The sequence below is a fragment of the Gobio gobio genome, assembly GCF_949357685.1.
Source record: "Gobio gobio genome assembly, chromosome: 7".
NCBI lineage: Eukaryota > Metazoa > Chordata > Actinopteri > Cypriniformes > Gobionidae > Gobio > Gobio gobio.
Window position 1 is genome coordinate 18,353,260 of NC_137103.1, and position 22,703 is coordinate 18,375,962.

The 22,703-nt window shown below is 40.4% G+C and overlaps 1 protein-coding gene across 1 annotated transcript in view; it reads right to left on the minus strand.

Moving 5' to 3' along the window:
• Positions 1–22,703, minus strand: part of LOC307128901 (coiled-coil domain-containing protein 148-like) — a 91,134-nt gene that overhangs the window by 46,682 nt on the left and 21,749 nt on the right. Inside the window, exon 2 of the mRNA XM_079820935.1 lies at positions 11,891–12,012. Coding sequence (XP_079677061.1) covers positions 11,891–11,944 — 54 coding nt within the window. The 5' untranslated portion in view covers positions 11,945–12,012. The remainder of the gene's footprint in view (positions 1–11,890; positions 12,013–22,703) is intronic.

Here is a 22,703-nt window from a genome sequence, read left to right on the forward strand (position 1 = left end):
TAGTAAAGAGATGTAATGCTTGTTCCTTTAGTAAGCAGCCTGTTAAACAGCAGAGTCTCTCTGGGACAGCAGGCCATTCAAACAATAGAGGAGTGTGTGTGAACGACGTGTGTTTAAGAGCCCTTACAGTTCCTGCTCCAGCCTACAGGGGAGCTGCTGAGTATGACCTTAAACACACACACACACTTAGGTCCCCACTTGGTCATAAGTTTTAAAAAAATTACCAGAGTGTTTTTACTTAATTTTCACATGATTTAAACACACACACTTGTAGGTCCCCACTTGGTCAAAAGTAAAAAAAATCACCAGAGTGTTTTTTTAGTGTTTTTACTTGATTTTAACATGATTTAAAGCATGACCAACAGGGGACCTGAAAAATGTCCCCTCTTGGCTCAGAGGTCCCCTGTTAGTGAGTGTGTTACGACACCAAGGTCCCCTGTTAGATAGGTAGACAAGTACACACACACACACACACACACACACACACACACACACACACACACACACACACACACACACACACACACACACACACACACACACACACACACACACACACACACACACACACACACACACACACACACACACACACACACACACACACACACACACACACACACACACACACACACACACACACACACACACACACACACAAGCATTCCCCTCTATTTAGCCTTTAATTAAACTATCCCAGAAATTACATATATGATGATTTCTTAAGTGTATGCATGCTCCCTATATTTCTTATGCTTGCGTGATGTAAGAACTATCTTGAACGCTCCAAATTGCTCTGTATAGAAGATGCACTGCCTTCATGTCTGTAACCAAGGCATGTGTGATGTCTAAATGTTCCTTTTTCTGTGTCTTAGTCAATGGTACAAAGTATATGATTATGAGATGTACTGCTAGTAGGTTTTAGTCCTGTGGAGTGAAACTTTACTAGTTCTGGCTTCCAGCAAGAATATTCCATTGAGTAATAAAGTCCGAACAAAGAAACTCTCTCCCGCCTGAAATTCACACCAACGATTGGTCGCCGCAGGGAAAGTGGGCGTAGTTTAATGGACCTCAAAAGACAGTAACACCAGCATATCGGTGCTCAGTCAACTTGCAAGGACCCCGATCTTACAGTGGTGTGAGGAACTGTTTGGAGTAGCATTGCAGCAAACATATTGCCAACATTATTCTTGTGTGTTATCATATTTTTACTTTATATTTACTAGGAATTCATTTGAAACTTTGTAGAAGTAAGAAAAGTAGAATCATATAGATCCATGAGACATGTACCATCTTAAAAATTAATTGTAAGATTTTAAAACCCATTTTTAAATGTTAAAGATTCACTCAGTTGAAATATGCTGTTTTGTGAATAACAATTGAAATGAATGACTACCTTGTAGGGTCTTTAACAGCCTGCAAAATCGTTGGGGTCAAAGGGCATTCTCCCTGCTAGCAGCTCTCTCTAAAGTCTGTTCATGCTGGCCCACAGACAAACCATCTCATCAACATATGTTTACATTTTCAAAATTCTTCGTATTTTTGAGTAGATAACCGATAGTATATTTTCAGCAAAAGCACATCAGGCTTTTCTTGCGATATTATTGCCGCCCGTCATGTGTACAGATAATTTTCATACATGAGACGCGCTTTCAAACCCTGACACGCAAGTGGTTGCCGCGGACGCAGATAGATTAGGTCAGTTCTCTTGCGCGGCTGCTTCACTAGCATCGTCTGCATCGGGAGTTAACGCTGTTTGAGCCAGCGGCTTGCATTGATAAGGCTCCGGGTTTGTGTCTACAGACCTTTCACCCTCCTCCACTTCAGGTGAAGGTAGGAGAATGACCGCTCTGTTGCAAAGCTGGCGTCACTCCAGTCATTCTCCATCTTTGCGACTCGCGAGTCTGACAGCTGTCAATCAAGCCGTCACTGCGGGTCTCAGGTGCACACCCTCCGCTCAGCCCCGCCCTCGGTTCGTCCCCTCTGTCTCCGCTGGGCCCTGCCCACTTTTCCAGCATTTTTCAAAATTTGCCAGTGGGTGGAGTTAAGCTCTGAGCAGGGGTTTAGTTACCCTTTAATAACCAATACACTTTAGGTTTAACAAAATTGCTTTATATAGCAGTCTTAGTTATAGGTAGATAAATATATGATTTTATTAAAACTTTTAAGATTTTAGTTACATCTAATTTAAACTTTTATGATAAGGCTTTGAACATGTTTGACTTTATCATGTATTTGCTCTGGAAAAAGTTAGAAAGAAAGACAGACTGTGCTGGCATTTTTAAGTATAGCATTTTTTTTGTAAACCATTTATGCTCTCTCTGAAAAAGACATTTAATGAATAATTTTAGTGTGTTTCAGTAATTTAGTATGAGTAAAATTATAGCGTAATATATATATATATATATATATATATATATATATATATATATATATATATATATATACTGTATATATATATATATATATATATATATACTGTATATATATATATATATAGTAATTTAATTTGAAATATATTTCACTCAACTGTTTGAAACGCGCGTGCATGTGTGAGAGATAGAGAGATCATATTGAGATTCATCCTTATAATATGATATGTTAAATGTTATGTTTATTTCTTTTACTTACTTAAATTCTTCCTGGCTCCGTCACTTACTAGTAGTACGGCGTGGACCCTCTGTTTATATACAACTCTGATGGAATGCGGAAGCCGTCACATTGTCTGCACATCCGCGACCCCCCTCGACCTTCAAATTACCCTGACCCACCACAAAATTATCCATATCCAATTTGGACACCCATAGGTCAACATCGGTAGTTTAATTCGGGATAATTGCTCACAGATGGTCAAAGGACAAGGGGCAACACATCTCATGACAATAACCAATTCATAACCATAACTCAAGGTCAAAGGTTGATGCATAGGGGTTTGGGCCCAGGTTCAGAGGTCAAAAATTTCAAAGACAAAGGTCAGAGGTCACCATCAATCATAAATTTTGACAGTCGGTGTAGCTTAATAACTACTGTTGGAGCAATGGCTCCAACAACTCCAAGGAAGCCCAAAATCCAAATAAAAGTGAATTGATTTTGCTGCATGTTTTGAAGAACAGTTGGAAAGTCAATGAACTGCCATACAGTAGTGGCCAAAAGTTATTTCTGTCATAGGAAAATTTAAATATTCACCCTTTATTCTAATATTATTAAAATGTGTTAAAAATTTTGTAAGCATATTGCGTAGTTGTGATTGGAGTCAATTGTTATAGTACACAAAGGAATAATTTTGCCAGATACCCCTTTACTAAGGTTAGTGTTTTGTTCTTCCCTCATTTTTTTAAATATAAAGAAATATATATAATTATAAAAATATGTTCCTCATATTTAAGCAAACTTGTAGGGTCATTAAAAAAACCCCTCTGAACATCACTTTTGGCGACTACTGTATGTTTAGTGGGGTCAATGACACTATAGTGCTATTTAGGACTATTTATTACTTTCATTTCTGCAGCCAGAGCATTCATTTGAGAAGTTATACCATAATAAGATTGTAATTACAACTACAAAAAGAATATCTTGACGGTCAAGCTTTTGTTATTTTATCAGCTCTGTTGCCATCTTCAGCTCTCTTAAAGGTCCCATGGCATGAAATTTTAATTTTAGAAGGTTTTTCAACATTAATATGAGTTCCCCTAGCCTGAATATTGTCCCCAAGTGGCTAGAAATTTTGATTGGTGTAAACCGAGTTCTGACTGTCTTTCTCTGCCTTTGAGAAAATGACAGCCCAGACGAGCTCATCTTGAATTTTCCTGTTATTACGTCATAACGGGAACGGTTACCTCCCTTTCCTCCACCCAGAGAATTTGGCACGCCCATGCGAGCGCCATATTTGTTTGTCCTCAAGAGATCATGGCTTGTGAACGAGTGAATGCTGGCAGTTTCTCAGTGTTTGAATGTACAAATGAAAACAGAAGTCTTTTTTCAGTTCCATCTGATCTGTGATCAGTGATTTCTGATGTGTAGCTAATTATTCAAGTTCACACAGAACTTTATTATTCGTGCTGCGGCTTCTCTCTCTCCCGACAGAACGGTGTTTTCTATCTTGTGAGTCAGTGTTTTTGTACGTCCTCGTCACGTCTGTTCTAAAATGTGCACACAGTCATGAGTTTCTGCTCAACATCGGCAGAGCCACATCTTTAGAGATAAAACTCGCGCACGCCGAGGCTCGGGCTGCACTGGCCAGTCAACCTTCAACATCACCGACCCCCGGTACTGCATCTCGCCCACAGCGGAGGCACCATACGCGGCGTGAGATTAAGCAGAAGGGGGGTAAGCATGAGGGTCTCCGGGCTAGGCTAGCCAGCTATCCCCACAATAAACTGGATTACATTCGATTACTGCGCTGTTGTGTCTTTTTTTGCGCTGTGTACTCAATGCACTCAATGCACTGACGCTTTTCATATGATAGGAAAATATCAAAAAATAATGCTATAATCAACACTTACTCATAACTCGTTCATCTCGACAGCTGTAATGGTACGTTACATGTGTTACAAAGTTGGTAGAATAAGGAGGAAGATGGGCTCGGCGTGACTGGGACTCGTGTTTATTCAGAACTCTCAGATATGAAGGTAAATTGATGCCTTAAACTTAAAGAATCGCAAGCGCAGGGTAAGATTTGTGAAAGTGTACATAAGATTGCAAGCGTAAATTAAATTTGTATGCGCAAGATAAGTTTTGTAAAGGGGTAAATTGCCTTTCAAGTGTAAGAAAAAAATATTTGCAGCATTTTATTGTTATTCGTAAGTGTAATTCATGTATTGTGAAGCTGCAGCTTCATGTTAACGCAAAATAAACATGATCTGTATTCTTCTGACTTCCATTTTTCCGTGCTAAGACTTTTGACATGTTTCTTTCGCTAAGATACGGCCAAAATCATTGCACGACTGTGAACATCGATTTGCAAGCGAAAACATCAGAGTCAGGAACTGCAAACCAGATTGACCGTGTAAGACCAGACTTTGTGTAAAAAATATAAACTGCTGCAAATGTCTAAATGACTTGTTGTGAACGTAGGGCAAAAAAGTTCCCGGAAGAAACCGATTTGTACAGTTCCGTCTTTCTTTTAGCTGCGCTTAAAGTTTTGGCACGATTCTCTCACTCGCTCAGTTTTGCGAGCTCGAGGAGGAAGGCGGGCCCACCTTCTTCTGTAGCCAATCAAATGAGCTGCTCGCTGACTCTGGATTTATCCTTATCTGATTGGTTCAATAAAGACCCCAGACACCAGAACACATCTTTATCTTCATTTGGCTAAGAATCGTTCTCACGGCCGAAATTGTACTTTTAATGCACACATTCATGTTAATAAATAAATAAATAAATAAATAAAGCACGGTTGCTTAATAAGCTGTACACCGATCAAGGTGCATCTTTATCAACACATCTTTATCTTCATTTGGCTCAGCATTCCGAGCTAGTGTGTTAAGAAAGAAAATGTATATTCAGTGTATCCTTATCATCATCATCATCATCATCATGACATGATATTAGTTTATCTTGATGATGCTAAAAGTATAGTATCTGCACTACTGCATGCATAATTTCATAATGTCTACTGATCAGGGGCGATTCCAGAATTATTATTATTATTATTTATTATTATTAGTAGTAGTGTTAGTATTAAATTATTATTTTTCCTTTAACATGTATTTTAAGGGCATCTCTAAATGATGCACCATTTGTCATCTGTAATACAATCGTTTAACCTCTAGATGGCTGTATATCCCTATATATAAACATAAGCATGGCTGTGTATTCCCTGTTTGCTGGGTTTTAATTCAGACATAATTAGTTAGTTTTCATTTGATTTGGATATATATATATATATATATATATATATATATATATATATATATATATATATATATATATATATATATATATATATATATATATATATATATATATATGAAAGACTACTCTTTGTCAAAGTTGTGTTTTTATATTGATTTGAAGTATCAGTTTTGTATTAGCCTACTGTCAAATCTGGACAGAGAAAGCATTTTGTTATTCATACTAGCTACATATAATAGCTTGATCAGTCACACTATAGTAATCAGAATCAATAGTGCGACCAGGACAATATTTCAAAATATATAATTGAGTGTTAAATACCATGAAATGTGGTCTGAAAAAGTCTTAATCAGAATGGTATTATTGGGTATTAAAGAATGGGTTTTAAATGTTTTGATTGTAAAGTATAACATCAGCTCAGTGGTGTAAACAGATTATATAATATATAAAATTTCAATGCAATTCCAAACCAATCCAATAACGACACACCAGCTCAAAATTCAGGATGAACACATATAGTCAGCCTTGAACGGTGTACAGCTTATTAAGCAACCATGCTTGATTTATTTATTAACATGTATGTGTGCATTAAAAGTACAATTTCGGCAGTGAGAACGATTCTTAGCCAAATGAAGATTAAGATGTGTTCTGGCGTCTGGGGTCTTTATTGAACCAATCAGATAAGGATAAATCCAGAGTCAGCGAGCAGCTCATTTGATTGGCTACAGAAGAAGGTGGACCCGCCTTCCTCCTCGAGCTCGCAAAACTGAGCGAGTGAGAGAATCGTGCCAAAACTTTAAGCGCAGCTAAAAGAAAGACGGAACTGTACAAATCGGTTTCTTTCGGGAACTTTTTTGCCCTACGTTCACAAGAAGTCATTTAGACATTTGCAGCAGTTTATATTTTTTACACAAAGTCTGTTTGCGTTAACATGAAGCTGCAGTTTCACAATACATGAATTACACTTAATAACAGTATAATGCTGCAAATGTTTTTTTCTTACACTTGAAAGGCAATTTACACCTTTACAAAACTTATCTTGTGCATACAAATTTAATTTACGCTTGCAATCTTATGTACACTTTCACAAATCTTACCCTGCATTTGCGATTCTTTAAGGCATCAATTTACCTTCATACTCAGATACAAACAAAATAAACTCGCACTGACAGCGCTCTCACAACTCAGTAGTTACAATATACCTTTGTTAGCAATCGCTCCGTCTCTGGTCAATTAGTGATGTCCAGTTCGCGAACGAATCGTCCTTTTTAGTGAACAGGTCGAACCAGTCAACCAAATCAGACTGAATCGTTCTAAACGGTTCACGTCTCGAGTCAGCGAGTCAATTTACTAAAGTTACTAACTTTCTGACATGAGTGACAGTCCCTCCGACTAGAAATAAACTAATAACCTGAAGTATATGCTAGTAACTACAACAGTTCACTGAACTGAGACGTGCTGAGAGAACTGTTGAGAAGTGACATCCATGTCTCTGGCAGGCTTGTGCCCCGTAGACCTCGTTAAACCACGCCCCCTCTGCCAATCACAACAGTGGGCGTTTTTACTGAAGTCTCACAGCAGACACGCCACTTGAAACAGAGCATTCAGCCAGAGGCAGTGCCGGCCTGTGGCATAGGCCGAATAGGCAAATGCTAGGGGCGCCACTCATCCATAGGGGCGCCAAAAATGTATTACTGATACTATTTTATTAATATTAATTTGAAATATTACCAAATAAAGCGCAAAAAAAAAACTTAACTAAGTCCCCCGCATCTTCCCGGTCCGCCTCATCAATCTCCCCCCGCCGATCTTGAAGTGCGTCAGAAATACAACGCGCGATCAGGGGAATTTGTTGTGTTGCGTCGCCTCTCGCCGCATCCAACGCAGACAGGATTGCTTTCATTTTTTAGGGTGCTTGGCTGCTCGCTCCAGGTGTTGATACGGTGTAAGTTGCCTGATTATTTATGACGGATGGCCGAATTGTAGTGTCAAAAAAGACAGAAGCCCTCTGAAGCAGGGAAGATAAGGGATACACTGCTCTTCTTACTTAGTATTTGTGTTTTGTTTATCTAAAAATTCTTAAATCAAGGTGCATTTACTAGATAAGTAAAATGACAGAAGATATTTTTCTTGTTTAGGCTACTTGAAAATAAAATCAAAATGAAGTGAGTTTTTGCTTAAAACAAGCAAAATTATCTGCCAATGGAGTGAGAAAAATAATCTTGTTCCTGATTGAAATCTTGTTTCTGTCCCAAACAGAAATAAGATTATTTTTCTCACCCCATTGGCAGATAATTTTGCTTGTTTTAAGCAAAAACTCACTTCATTTTGATTTTATTTTCAAGTAAACAAGAAAAATGGCTTATGTCATTTTACTTATCTAGTAAATGCACCTTGATTTAAGAATTTTTAGATATTTGGACTGGAAACAAGAAAAAGATTCTTGTTTAAATAAGAAGAGCATTTTTTGCAGTGTAAAGACAGAAGTAAAGTGATTTTTATGAAATTAATGAACAGTTTATTTAATTGCATAGTAGTAAAATGCTAATGTTTGCTAATTAATTCCAGTTATTTTTACCTTAAACGTTATGCAAGCAGCTGTTCTGGGTTCTCCAGAGGCCACAGCCAGTGTGATTTTGTACAAAATAAATAATATAAAATATTAAACGCATGTAATATCACTTTTTTAATAGCCTAATGTTTTAACTCTGCAGTTGTGCAGTTTTAAGGGAGTTTTAAGGGGGTGTATATCAATTTTAAAATGTATTTGCCCAAATTTTTAATGATATTTATATACAGGTTTATTTAAAATAGCAACATTTTATGTAAAATTCACATTAAATATCTAAATTTCTGTTTAATTCCTGGTGAAAACATGAATGCTCATAGTTTAGTGGAATATTGCTGCCATCTACTGGAAAACAAACACTTTTGCTAGTTCTCAATGAATAGTTTGTGCATGAATGCTAGATGCACTCTTGCTCTTTGTGTTTAGGCTGTAATGTGGCATAGGTGCAATTTTTGTATAGTTTGACTATCATCAGCCTTTAAAAAATAAAAAAAATAATAATAATATCATGAACATAATGACGGGGTAGAATGGACTGGACATCATATAAAACAACAAAAATAAAAATAAAACATCAATGCATTACAAAAATAAAACAGTACGAGTGTTTCCAAAGACTGATAACGTGTAGTGCTAAACCTTGACACAAGGGGCACAAAGTAAAATCTTGCCTAGGGCACCAAATTGGTCAGGGCCGGCCCTGGCCAGAGGGCAAACATCAGTATAGAAAAAAATGCCTTTTATTTCTAAATTATGACATTTTATGATGTAAAAATCATACTAACAATATAAGTGCACCTCAGAATACATTAGGGCTGTAACGATTTGACCAAAAATAAAAACCTTGATTAATTGAACATTTGACCTCGCTTACGATTAATGAACGATTATTTTGCTTTTTTTTTTTTTTTACCCTCATAAGGTTTTTGAGTAAGTTCACTGATAAGGTTTGTACTGTAAATATTTTCTACTATTAAAGGTGGAATTTTTTTTCTAATGAAAAAGTGCATTTCTTTGTGATTTTAAAGTACTTGAAGGAAACGGTTCACTTTCAGCAGTTATTGTCTATGGGGCAGATTTCTGTTTGTTGTACATCAGATGCAGATAAATGAACACAGTAGGCCTACATTACATTTATTTGAATGCATTAATGAGAGAGTGATTGTGTGTGAATTACTCATACCGTCTCTATTCATTATGAAGCTGTGGTTTGTACTTACTTCAAAGGTATTAAAATGTATGCCTATAACGGTTGAGTTTCTAAGCTACTTTAGTGACTTGACTACTTTAGCGTTGACACTGCGTTTCTGCGCGCGATCTTCACGTGATGTGCGAGCTTCTGTCTGAGTGCTCGTTTGACACAATAAATTAGGCATTAGTTCAACATAATACACATCTGATGGTCAAAAACTGGCAGGGCTTAAACCACATACAAATGACAAGCTTTGCGAGGACGCAGGTGAAAGTGGACTGCCTTCAGGGCGCGCAAGCATTGTCAGAGACGCGACACGGCTCGGCTCTCTGTGTCACAGAAAAAAGCTGAGCCATGAACGGATACATTGTCCGTATTCTTGTTTTTGAATAGTGTACAATCGCTTTAAATGTTGAAACTGGCAAGCCTTTAAACGCATGTACTTGACAAAATTTATGAGCACGAAAGTGAAAGCAATCTGGCTTCGCTTGTGCGCGCCGTCTGTGTGTGTTTGTGTGTGTGTGTGTGTGTGTGTCAGCGCGTAGGCTATAAGAACAGCAATCAACTTACTGTATAAACTGTGTAAAACATGCAGTTACTATAGTGATTCTGGGCATCTACATACACAGATAACTACTCCTGCATCTCTCTGTGTGCCTGCAAACTGCACTTGATGTGACTGAAGGGGCGGAGTCACGTGAAAACCGAAATAACCGACATGGGAAAAATACGCCGGTTAGAGGTTCTGAATGTCGGTTTCGGTTATCTTTCGATTAATTGTACAGCCCTAGAATACATTATAAAATTAAATAAAAATTCCATGCCATGGGACCTTTAAATAATTTAGAAGCTGATAAGTGTCTTACTTAGAACCTTTATGAATCAGACTTATTCTTAAGTCTAGGAATAAGAGTAAAATTACATCATTCTTAGAATTTTGACATCCTAAAGACTACATTTTTACTCAGAGCGGCTTTATACATAGGGCCCCAGGTCGTTGAAACCCCTTGTATGCACTTTAACAGCTCTAACATCACAGTCCATAAAAGCTTTAACATTTATTTATAATTGTTTCAATTAGGGATGCACCGGTTGACCGGCCAAAAATCGGAACCGGTTTTCTTTGTATTTTTCTGCCGATTTTTCCGGAAGTGCGCCCGCGTGCACATAAAGGTGCACCTTATATTGCCTATATCGTCTATATTGCAATCGCGAACATGTCACTTGTGTGTTACAAACGGAAACTGGAGAACGGAGGGAAGAGACGAGATTTGCTGAAGGGAATGAAGAGCCGCTTTCCTGCGCGAGCTGAAGTTGCGCGAGCTTACCTCTCCGCGCCCTGCACAAGCGCAGATAGTGAGCGTTTGTTCAGCTCAGCTTCTCACGTGTTGGATCGGATGAGAACGAAACAGACTAACTTGTGACAAAGCCGAAATACTTCTTTTTGTAGAGAAGAACATGCATGCACTTTTGAAATTAAATACTATCAGTTCTGTAGCCCAGTGTTTCCCAACCACGATCCTGGAGGCACACCAACACAGCACATTTTGCATGTGTCCCTAATCAAACACACCTGATTCAAATTATCATCTTATTAGTGGAGACTCAAAGATCTGAAATGGGCGTGGCAGATAAAGGAGACAGGCAAAATGTGCAGTGTTGGTGTGCCTCCAGGATCGTGGTTGGGAAACACTGCTGTAGCCAATAGGATGATCATTTTTATTTTACCTTAAAATTACATTGACTTAATTTGATTTAAAAAGCACCTGCTGTAGCATCTTAGTTTTTTTCGTTGCACTAAACATTATTTGATTTAACATTTTGGAACAATTATATACTTTGGTTTTATTTAATTTCACTGGTAAAGTCTTTTTTCTTTACACTGAATTTAAAAACAAATGCTGATTTAAGTAAGATCTTTGTTTGGATTGCAGAATATGCAGTTGTTGCCTTTAATTTCACCTTTCAGCCTTTTAATTTCCAATTCAATTTCCCGTTAATTTCAGATTGCGAACTTGTTTTCCATAGCCAAAAGCCAATTTAGCCTGTTAAATACCAAATAAACATCGTGTTCATGTATACTTTCATTCTTTTATTGTAAAACAAAAAAAAAACTAATTCAGAACTCGGAATCGGCCAGTTTTCTTGAAAAAAAATCGGTATCGGAATCGGCCATGTAAAATCATGATCGGTGCATCACTAGTTTCAATTATTGATCTATTTGCTATCATAGAAATGAACACAGGTATGCAATCAAAAAAGCAAAATACAGTCTTTACCTTCTGTTGAGAGAGCTGAGAGGAGAGGCGTTTGGCCTCTAGCATGGCCTGCATTCGCTCATATTGGATCAGTTTACATTTTGAGTATCCCAGACCCACTTGTATTCTTCGAGACAACTTTTCTAGGAGATTCAAAAACATACAATAAACAAAGCATTGTAAATGTAATTTATATATGGTTAGTTGTAGTCAATTCATTAATCAGTCCATAGTTTATACCTTAATTTATTTTTTATTTACAAATAGTTATAGTCTGTGCACAGAATAACACTAAACTGTACGATTTGTGAATGTCTGTAGAGAAGTGACATTGCAGGCAGCAGAGGTGTAAGCAGTCCCATGATAGACACACACTTATCTGCAGCTCATAGTTGCAGAGCGGAATGAATGACAGATGGTTCAGCTTACAGATCGTTTTAATAAAATGAAATGTTTAAGTTGGCATAAAACTGAAGTTGCGATAGTCAAGTCAAGTCAAGTCAACTTTATTTATATAGCGGTTTTTACAATGCAGATTGTTTCAAAGCAGCTTCACAGTGTAAAACAGGAAAATAATGCAACAGAATTTGATTCGGCTGTATAGCCGCTCTGGAGAAAACGGTGATGTCATCTAGCTCATTTCAATTATCATACAGTGACAATGTGGGCAGACCAGTAATTTAGTTTATATGGTTAATTTAGTTTACTAATTAGATTTATTTAGTTGAAAAAAATGTTGTGTCCCTAACTGAGGAAGCCAAGCCAAAGGCGACAGTGGCAAGGAACCAAGTCTCCATCAGGGGCATAATGGAGAAAAATAAACCTTGGGAGAAACCAGGCTCAGTCGGGGTGCCAGTTCTCCTATGGCCAATTAACAAACAGTGTATGATTATTATTCTGGCATCTTTACAGGTCAGGGGTCATATTAGATCGGAATATTCAAAAGATTGGAGGCAACACACCGGAGACGGGTTTATTGAGGATGATGTATTGATTAAACAATTATTAAATTGCAATATTCGAAAGATCGGAGCCATCAGGCCGGAGACGGGTTTATTGAGGATGCTGTGTCGATGAGGTAATTTCAGGGGAGTCTAATTGACACGGTCTCTGCAGACACTTCAGGGTCATGCGTTGGTCATGTCCATAGGCCGTAAAAAAATATGGACGACGCGACTTCATTGACTTCCGCTGACCAAAGTTGAAGCTTTCATAGGCCCGCTCACGGCGCTGACATCTTGGGACCGAGTCTGCGCAGTAGCGATCTCGGGACCGGAGTTGCGCAGTAGAGAACAGGAAGTAGAGGCGCGATTATCAAAAGCCCGCCCACACTCTCGCAGATGCAGAACAATTCATTATGTTGGTGTGAAATAAACAGTTATGGAAGTGTAGAAATTAAAGCTAAAGCTCCAATCTCCTCCCAAAAATCCAGAAAAAAGTCCGTTAGTGCCTCAGTGACAAGTTCATTCAGAGAACCCGTCAATCTGAGCTGTCAATCATGACGTCACACCCCTCGTTTTTATAGCATCAAATAACTCACTAAAACTAAACTTATTTAAAAAACGAACACTTGAAATAAAATTATTGTAATAAAAACTGCCTAAAATGACAGAAACCATCTTTAGGAAACAATTATTTGAAGTGTAATTAAATTGTTTAGTGTGTCTCGCGCCCATTCTAATACATGGAGAGGCGGGGTTTAGGAGCTATACTGGGACCGGCCACCGGGGGGCGATCGAGGCGCGAAAGCTTCAATTTCTGACTGAAGCACTACAGGCTTGGTCATGTCTGGGCGCAGGTCCACCATCTGATCTGGATACAGCCCGGATCCGGCTGACTGCAGTAAACCTCGGGATAAAACAGAGAGACTAACATTAGAGTAGATGCCATTCTTCTGATGATGTAACGTGTACATCAGGTTGTGGCGGAGGGGGCGTGGTTTTGCGAGGTCTGTAGCCGGAGAGAGAGAGCAGAGCCGAGCGGTGAGTAAGTAGGTCAAGTGCAGATGAATAACACCTGTGTCTGATAGCAGTAATTGGCGTGGAGAGACCGCATTTAAGCCGCTGCGGGGAGAGAGTAGAGAGAGAGAGACCTGGACTGGGACTGCGCGAGCAAAGCCGATGAGCCTGCAGAAAAGAAGCTGAAATCCGAGTGAAAAGTTTTGAGTAAAAGAGTTTTGAGTGTTTTGAGCAGAACGCCCACGTGCGTCTTTTGTGTTTGATCCAGTACTGAGTAATAAAGCCTCGCAAGTCCCAGTCACGCCGACCCTGTCTTCTTCCTTCCTACACCCACACGAACCAACGTTACACTGGTGCCGAAACCCAGGAAGGGAGAAGATCGCCGCCGCCATGCAGACCCCGCCAAAGACGCCGCTTGCGGACATCGTCCAGTCGCTCGCCGGCTTCACCAGGAGCACCACCAGGACCTGCTGGCCGTGAGGGAGCAGCAACAGAAGCATTTTGAAGCCCTCCTTCAGGCCCAGCATGAAGACCGGGAGCTGTTCAGGAGCTGGATGGACCGGGAGATTCGGGCCGCCCCCCCCCCACCACCACCGACTCGGCCGCCGACCTCCACCTCTCGAAGATGGGCCCCGAGGATGATCCGGAGGCGTTCATCGACCTCTTCGAGAGGTCCGCCGAGTCCCGGGGATGGCCCAAGTCGGACTGGCCAATGCGGCTCCTGCCACTGCTATCCGGGGAGGCGCAGGTAGCCGCCCACCAACTGCCAGTCCAGAATCTCCTGGTCTACGACGACCTGAAGCGCGCCATTCTTCAGCGGGACCCTTCGCCTTCGCGCACCAGCTCTGGGACTCCGGCTGCAAGTGGCTGATGGCCGACGGAAGCGGCGTCAAGGAAATCATTGATTATGTGGTGCTGGAGCAATTCGTCGTGCGGCTTCCCCGGAAGACCGTGCAGTGGGTCCAGTGCCACCGTCCGACGTCACTGAACCAGGCCATCCAGTTGGCGGAGGACGAGATGGTGGCGTGCCACGGGGTCGGCGAACCCCTTCCATCTGCTTCTCTCTCTCTCTCTCTCTCTCTCTCTCTCTCCCCTCTTCTTCCCCTTGAAGAACCAGGTGAACAAGCAAGTGCTGCCCGCAGAGGAGGCAGACCCATCCGTGGCTTTTCTCTGTCCTGTCCGCGCTATGCGGTTATACATGGACAGAACACAAAGCTTTAACACCTCAGACCAGCTCTTCATCTGTTACGGAGGCCAGCAGAAGGGAAACATATATGTAGCGGTCCCTGCGGCAACCCCATATGTGTATTCTTCCATGGTACGGCTACCCTGTCAGCTAACCGGTGTCTTTCCCTCGACAGTCATCTCTCCCCTAAATAGGCTGGAGCCACTCCAGCGACATTCCATATGTTGACATTCCATATGTTGTAGTCCATATGCGTGACTTCCAACAACAATCACAACAACAATCACAACAACAATCAGCAATCAGTTCTCACCCACGCGCACTGTGGATTTTAGATCAGCCACATCCACAACCAAACATCCTCTCTCCTCATTTTCTACACTCACTGAGGCAGAAGTATCTAAACTTCTCCTCGCTAGCCATCCTACCACCTGTCCTCTAGATCCAATTCCCTCACACCTCCTTCAAACCATCTCTCCTACACTCTTACCAGCACTCACACACATCATCAACACATCTCTCTTCACCGGCATCTTCCCTACCACATTCAAGTAGGCTCGGGTAACTCCACTGCTTAAGAAACCCACATTAAACTCATCACTCATAGATAACTACAGACCTGTTTCTCTCCTAACATTCATAGCGAAAACTCTTGAACGAGTTGTTTACAACCAGGTTTCCTCCTTCCTCTCACAGAATAATCAGCTGGACGTCAATCAATCAGGTTTCAAAAGGGGCCCCTCCACAGAGACTTCATTACTGTCGGTCACTGAAGCCCTGCGGATAGCTAAAGCTGATTCCAATTCATCAGTCCTTATCCTCCTTGATCTATCTGCTGCCTTTGACATGGTCAATCCTCAGATTCTTCTGTCCACCCTCTCATCACTGGACATCACAGGGACTCCGCTCCATTGGTTTGAGTCTTATCTCACAGGTAGGTCTTTCAAGGTTGCCTGGAGAGGAGAGGAATCCGAAGCACATCAACTGACCACGGGGTTCCTGAGGGCTAAGTGCTTAGACCTCTTCTCTTCTCCATCTACACTACTTCATTGGGACCCATCATTCAGGCACATGGCTTCTCATACCACTGCTATGCTGATGACACTCAGCTCTACCTTTCATTCCAACCAGATGACCCCACAGTAGCTGCAAGAATCTCCAGCTGTCTGGCGGACATCTCTGCATGAATGAGAAAACATCACCTGCAGCTCAACCTGGCAAAGTTTCTCGTCTTCCCTGCCAGTCCCACTATACAACATGACTTCACCATCCAGTTAGGTACATCCTTGATTTCCCCATCAAAGTCAGTCAGAAATCTTGGAGTAACATTTGATGAACAGTTGTCCTTCAGAGAACACATTTCTAAGACAGCTCGCTCATGCAGGTTTGCGCTCCACAACATCAGGACGATTAGACCGTTCCTAACAGAGCATGCAACACAGCTTCTTGTCCAGGCCATGGTTATTTCTAGACTTGACTACTGCAATGTGCTTCTGACTCCCCTCTTGTGCGATCCAAACACTTCGAATGATCCAGAATGCAGCAGCACGTCTTGTCTTCAACGAGCCCAAAAGGACCCACATTACACCTCTCTTCATCTCTGCACTGGCTACCACTTGCTGCTCGCATCAAGTTTTAGGTGCTGACGCTTGCCTACAGAGCCACCAAGCGCTCAGCTCCTGCATACTTTAACTCGATTCTATGAACCCCCACCAGAAGCCTTTGCTAAGGCTCAGCTAAGGAGCGACGGCTTGTGGTACCATCACAGAGAGGCAAAAAATCCCTTTCCAGAACATTTTCATTCAACGTTTCCAGCTGGTGGAACGATCTTCCCTCCGCCATCCGAAACGCAGAATCATTGACAACATTCAAAAGTCAACTAAAAACTCAGCTCTTCCGTGACTAATTATTATTATTATTTATTAAAAAAGCCTTTCTTTTCCTCTTTCTTTCTTTTTCCCCTCCCTACTCTAGCCTGTGCTACACTGAGCAATGTACACGGACTCAGTATTTCAGGAACTTGTTGCGCTTACTCGACTCTTCATGACCAATTGCTTACTGTACTCCCAAGTTGTAAGTCGCTTTGGATAAAAGCGTCTGCTAAATGCATAAATGTAAATGTAATGTAAATGTAAGAGCTAAATCAACTCATCAGCTCTCGGAATTCATGAAAAATATGCGTCTATGCAGGTTAAAAGGAAGTGATAAAACCAGCATAGACAATAGGTGCGTACATTGTAGTCATAATTCAGTGAATAATAATGGTATTAAAAAGATAAAAAAAAATATTTTAAAGTATCTGTGGCAAGCAGGATGAAGCCGTGTTGCTTGGTCACTTTCCTATTGAGAATGGGCAACAAATTTCTATCTAGATACTTTAGATCGGTCGTGGGCGCTGTGTCTCACCTGGTTGCCCATTGACGTCAACATTGCAGAGCAACATTGCTCAAAAAGTTGCCAAGTGTATCATCACCTATATAGTGTATCAGTAATCAAAATAATCAATGTAAATAATTAAATAATTAAAAACAAATTACAATTATTATTTGAAGGATACAATTGTTTTGTAAAATAATATTAGCGTCGCAATAGCTGTTCATAAGTTCCAAAAAAGTTTTTAGTACAGCTATGGTTTATAATTGTAAATTGTTTTCCTGTACTGTCACTAAAAGTAATGTTTTGCCTGATAATGTCTTGCGTGCTAAGGACAAATAGATATGGTTAAAACATTCACCAAAGAATTATAAAAATGTAGATTGCTGTTTATATATTAGTAACTGTTCTGTTCCCTTTCAGTCGGTCGCGTTCAACGTACGTCGGACGTTACCGACGAATTGGGATCACTTCTGGGAGCCCCTATCAGCTTCGAGTGTATAGAGAATGGGCCAATGGCCATTGGCGTGCGAGATTTGCATCTCGCGCTCCACCCCGCACTGCGGGTATAAACAGAAGGCGGATGCAGCGCACATTTGTCATTCATTTCGGAGCCGAACAGGTGTCCATGAAGACTGTTCCTGCTACAGCAGAGAGAGAGAGAGAGAGAGAGAGAGGGAGAGGGAGAGTGAGAGAGAGACAGAGAGAGAGAGAGAGAGAAGAGGCTTTTTGTGATGGGAGAGAAGGCACAAACAGCGGCACCCGTGAGCTCACTGAGCACAAGCACGGCAAGCTACGCAATACTCGTTCCCTTCTCTCAGGGAACCAAGGAGTCGTTCCCTTTCGAGAGAATCACTCGTATTGCATAGCATGCGCTAGGGGAACACAATGTAAAACGCCCCAGTATAGAGAGAATGATCCCCTGGAAGCCGACCGTGGTGGGCCCTGAAGAGGGTAACAATGAAAAACTTTTTATGTAGGCTGGATATAATCAGGCCTTATATGAAGGTATAATGTAGCCAGACAGAGTCGGGCTTATAATTTATGTCATGCTTGTGAGTACATAGGTGTGTTTCACAATATGTCATATGGAAAGAATACCTGCTTGGAACCTCCAAATTATAAAATCTGATAAAAGTGGATGGTGAGGCCCAGCCTGCCGCCACAGATATCTTCCAGTGGTATACCACTAGTCAAGCCCATGAAGAGGCCATGCCTCTTGTGGAGTGAGCTCTGATGCCTATAGGGCAGTTGAGGCCCTTAGACTGATAAGCCAACGAGATAGCATCTACTATCCATTGTGACAAACTCTGCTTCGTGACCAAACTCCCTTTAGTGCGGCCGCCGAAGCAAACAAAGAACGACATTTTCGACTGCCTAAAGGTGGCGGAACGCTCTATATATAATCTCAATGCCCTGACTGGGCAGAGCAAGTTTGCATCTTTTTCGCCCTCTGATGAAGGCTGCGCTGACAGTGTAATGACCTGTGCTTTGAACGGAGTGGAAAGCACCTTAGGTACATAACCGTGTCTTGGTTTGAGGACGACTCTGGAGTCGTTAGGCCCAAACTCTAAACAGGATGCACTCACTGAAAGTGCATGCAGGTCATCCACTCGCTTTACAGACGCTAAAGCCAGCAAAAAAGCAACTTTGAGTGAAAGGTGCTTTAACCTCACTGACTGTAGTGGTTCAAATGGTGCTCCTTTCATAGCCTGTAAGACTGTGGAAAGATCCCATATAGGAACTGAAGGGGGACGAGGGGGGTTAAGCCTTCTAGCCTCTTTAAGAAATCGTGTTATAAGCTCGCATTTCCCCAGGGACTGACCAGTCACCTGGATGTGATATGCCGCTATTGCAGCCATATATACTAAGCACTTCTGTCACCTCACATGACTGTGGGTTCAGGTTTCATGCATTACACCAGTCTGAGAAGACTGACCATTTCATAGCATAAAGCCGCCTGAGAGAGAGTAGAGGGCAGCACCCATCAAACTGACAGGTTTATTGCCCTCTAAGCCATGCCCCTTTTGACCGTGGGAATTTTCCCACGCTAGCTCCTCCCCTTATGGGGGCTGTATGTACACCGTGGGAATTTTTTATTAAAGAAGACGTAATTTCATTACATATGAAATCGTTATCACTTTTAAAACGTTAAAGCTACACTGTGTAACTTTTTTAGTTTGTTCTTAGCTAAAAACACTTAGTTATTTAGAAAATATATGTGCTCATTAATGCATATTTACTTCTTCCAAGTAATAAAGTATTCTCGTAAGTTTATAATATGCCATTGAAAATACATACGGTAATGGGTTCGAATGCAGGTCGCCATGTTGCCCCTCCATCTTGAAAGTACATCAGCCAATGAGGGACATACCCGTGAATTTTAGCGTTTTAACACTCAATGGCACCGTGTCGAATGTGGACGAGGTCGAACTGGAAGCCACATTAATCTTGGACTAAATCAGCCACCGTAGGAGTTAAAACGAAATCGGAATTGAGAGGAAGAGAAACTAATATTCACTGGATGGTCATATACCTTTTAACCGCTAGATGGGGGAAAAATATCACACAGTGTAGCTTTAAAGCATCGATATGTTAAAATTGCTTTTTTTTTCTCTAAAAGTTGTCCAAAAAAGAGTTAGTGTTATTTTAAGATTTCAAGACATTTTTAAGATTGCAGGGAGACACACCCAGACTCCTCCCCTACACCGCCCACACCACATGACCACCGTGGGAAAAACTAAATTGCCTTTGGTTCTCAGTGAATAAAAATGCGTCTTCTCCCTTCAAAGTTTAAGTGAGAAATGACCGGTCAAACAGGATGCACTGGCTAAAACAGACCACACCCACTAACACTCCCCTCACAAAGCTGAGAGGTTAATTCAAATTTAAGGGGATACGTAAAAAATGACGCTGATGATGACATCACTCACAGGGAATTCTCCCCCCCCCCCCCCCCTTGTGGGAATTTCCCCCTCCCTCGCCTGAACCAGGTGTACATTTAAAAAAGGCCGGGCTGAAATACTAGTTGTGATTATTGTCTAAAGATCGGAGATAAAGTTGGTCTATATTTAAAACTATAGACCATATAGTTTTAAGCTCATCTCAACTATAACACGAAACCCCTACACACACACACACACACACACACACACACACACACACACACACACACACACACACACACACACACGCAAATATTTAATTATCCTCCACCTGCTATCCCCCCCATTCAAAGGAATGTTTGTAACTTTGTGTGTTTTTTCTAAAAAGTTTGAAAACGATCAAAGAATGTTTAAAAACGAATGTGCTTTAAACGTTTTAAAATGTCAGACATTGTGTTTGGATAACAGTGACAAGAACAGGGAATAGTTTTTATTAAACAAAGATAGTATTTCACATACATTTGAACTTTGAGCCGTTAAAATGTTTTTCATAAATATAAAGATAGAGTAAACACTGTTTTCAAACAAGTATAGGCTTTAAACATATCAAAGAAATGTGGTTAAAATCATATGAAACGAATAATGTTAAGTTGTTTCACATTACATCTTACTGTTCAAGTTTTTCTCTAGTTTTAGTTAAAATAATTCTCTCTTATGGACCTCTGTGCCAACACGTCCTTTCAGGTTGACGACAGAAACAAGACAAGCACCGCCCCTAACACTCCCCCTCGGTACGGAACAGGGGCACGTTCAAAGCTCAAACCGGTGCGCAACGTTTTGCTACGGTTTCCGGTTGAACGTCATGTTTCCTGGAAACGGTGTGCAACGGTGTGCAACGGGTTTGAGATGCGTTTGATCTCGTTTGGTGGGTGTGTCAAAAATGACAGCCCAATCAGCGGCAAAATGTATATAAACCACGCAGTTTTAAAGAGACAGCTCACACAATGGAAGTAAAGTTGTTTAATGTGTCCGCTGGTATTAGAAGACATGATTGTCGTAAGAGTTTAATATATATATATATATATATATATATATATATATATATATATATATATATATATATATATATATATATATCATGATGATGTATTTATTTATATCTTTAGCTTAATTGCAAGGCAAGTTTATTTATATACCAAATTTCATATATAGCAATTGCTTGACATAAAGTGAGAAAGAAAATACAAGCTATTAAAAAAGTAAGAACTAGAAATAAAATGATTTAAGTTAGAATTGATTACCAGGAGATGAAAAAGGTTCATTAAATGGGATTGGGATGTTGTCTTTTATTCTGGACGGCAAGGGCAGTGATTGCATTTATTTTGCAGTATTAAACACGTATTTATATCGATTTCATCAGGCTCCGAAAATTCCACAAAAAGAACACAAAGAATGGCCTTCTCGGCTGCCATAGTTACCACTCTTGTGTCAACAGAACAGGGTGTTCAACGCAGCACCGTTACCGTTTAAAAAACGTTTTGCAACGTTTTGTCGGGGCTGAACGCAGCCCAGATGTTAAAAATAAATAAATAAATAAATGCAAAACATAATATTAAGTTTTTCACATTACAATTACAGTTAATTTTTTATTTAGTTTAGGCAAAAACAATTGGCTCTTATGGAACTCCGTGCAAACGCGTCCTCTCTCCCTGATGGCTAGATCATCAATGGACTCTGGTGGCTGTGCGTAAACCCCCGCCAGACTCCGCCCCTAACACTCCCCTAGGAGCAGAAGAATACACCCTCTTAAAATAATTAAACAAATTACTTTTATAAATAGTTTTAACATTTTGTTTAGTCATAGTTTATTTAGTTATTCACTCTTAGCTCTTTCAACTATAATCGTCTCAAGACACACACACACACACACACACACACACACACACACACACACACACACACACACACACACACACACACGCACACACACACACATTCTCTCCCCCACACTCTCACACACCCTCACACCCACACAGAGAGATGTAGATTTAAATGTTGGCAAAATAATGAAATAACATTTATACAAATAATACTAACAAAGTTTTTTACTTTAAAAAAAGAAAAAAGTTTAAACTGTTCAAAACTATGTGCTTTAAACTTTAAAAGCGCGAAACATAGGTAGTAAACATGGCGATCATCATGGTGATTTTTATTAAAGAAAGTTTTTCTTACTGTATGAAAGCCCAACAACGCCCCCTGCAGGTATTTCTTCGTATACAAGTTATAAATGGATAAACCCAGGACATGCCTGGACAAGTCTCAGTAGGCAGTATCGATACAGAGGTGAAGAGACTGACTTGTTGTTGCTTGCACAAAATGGACTGCTGCATGTTTGTGATTCCGTGAGTGATTGATTTAAAAAGTAAGTTATC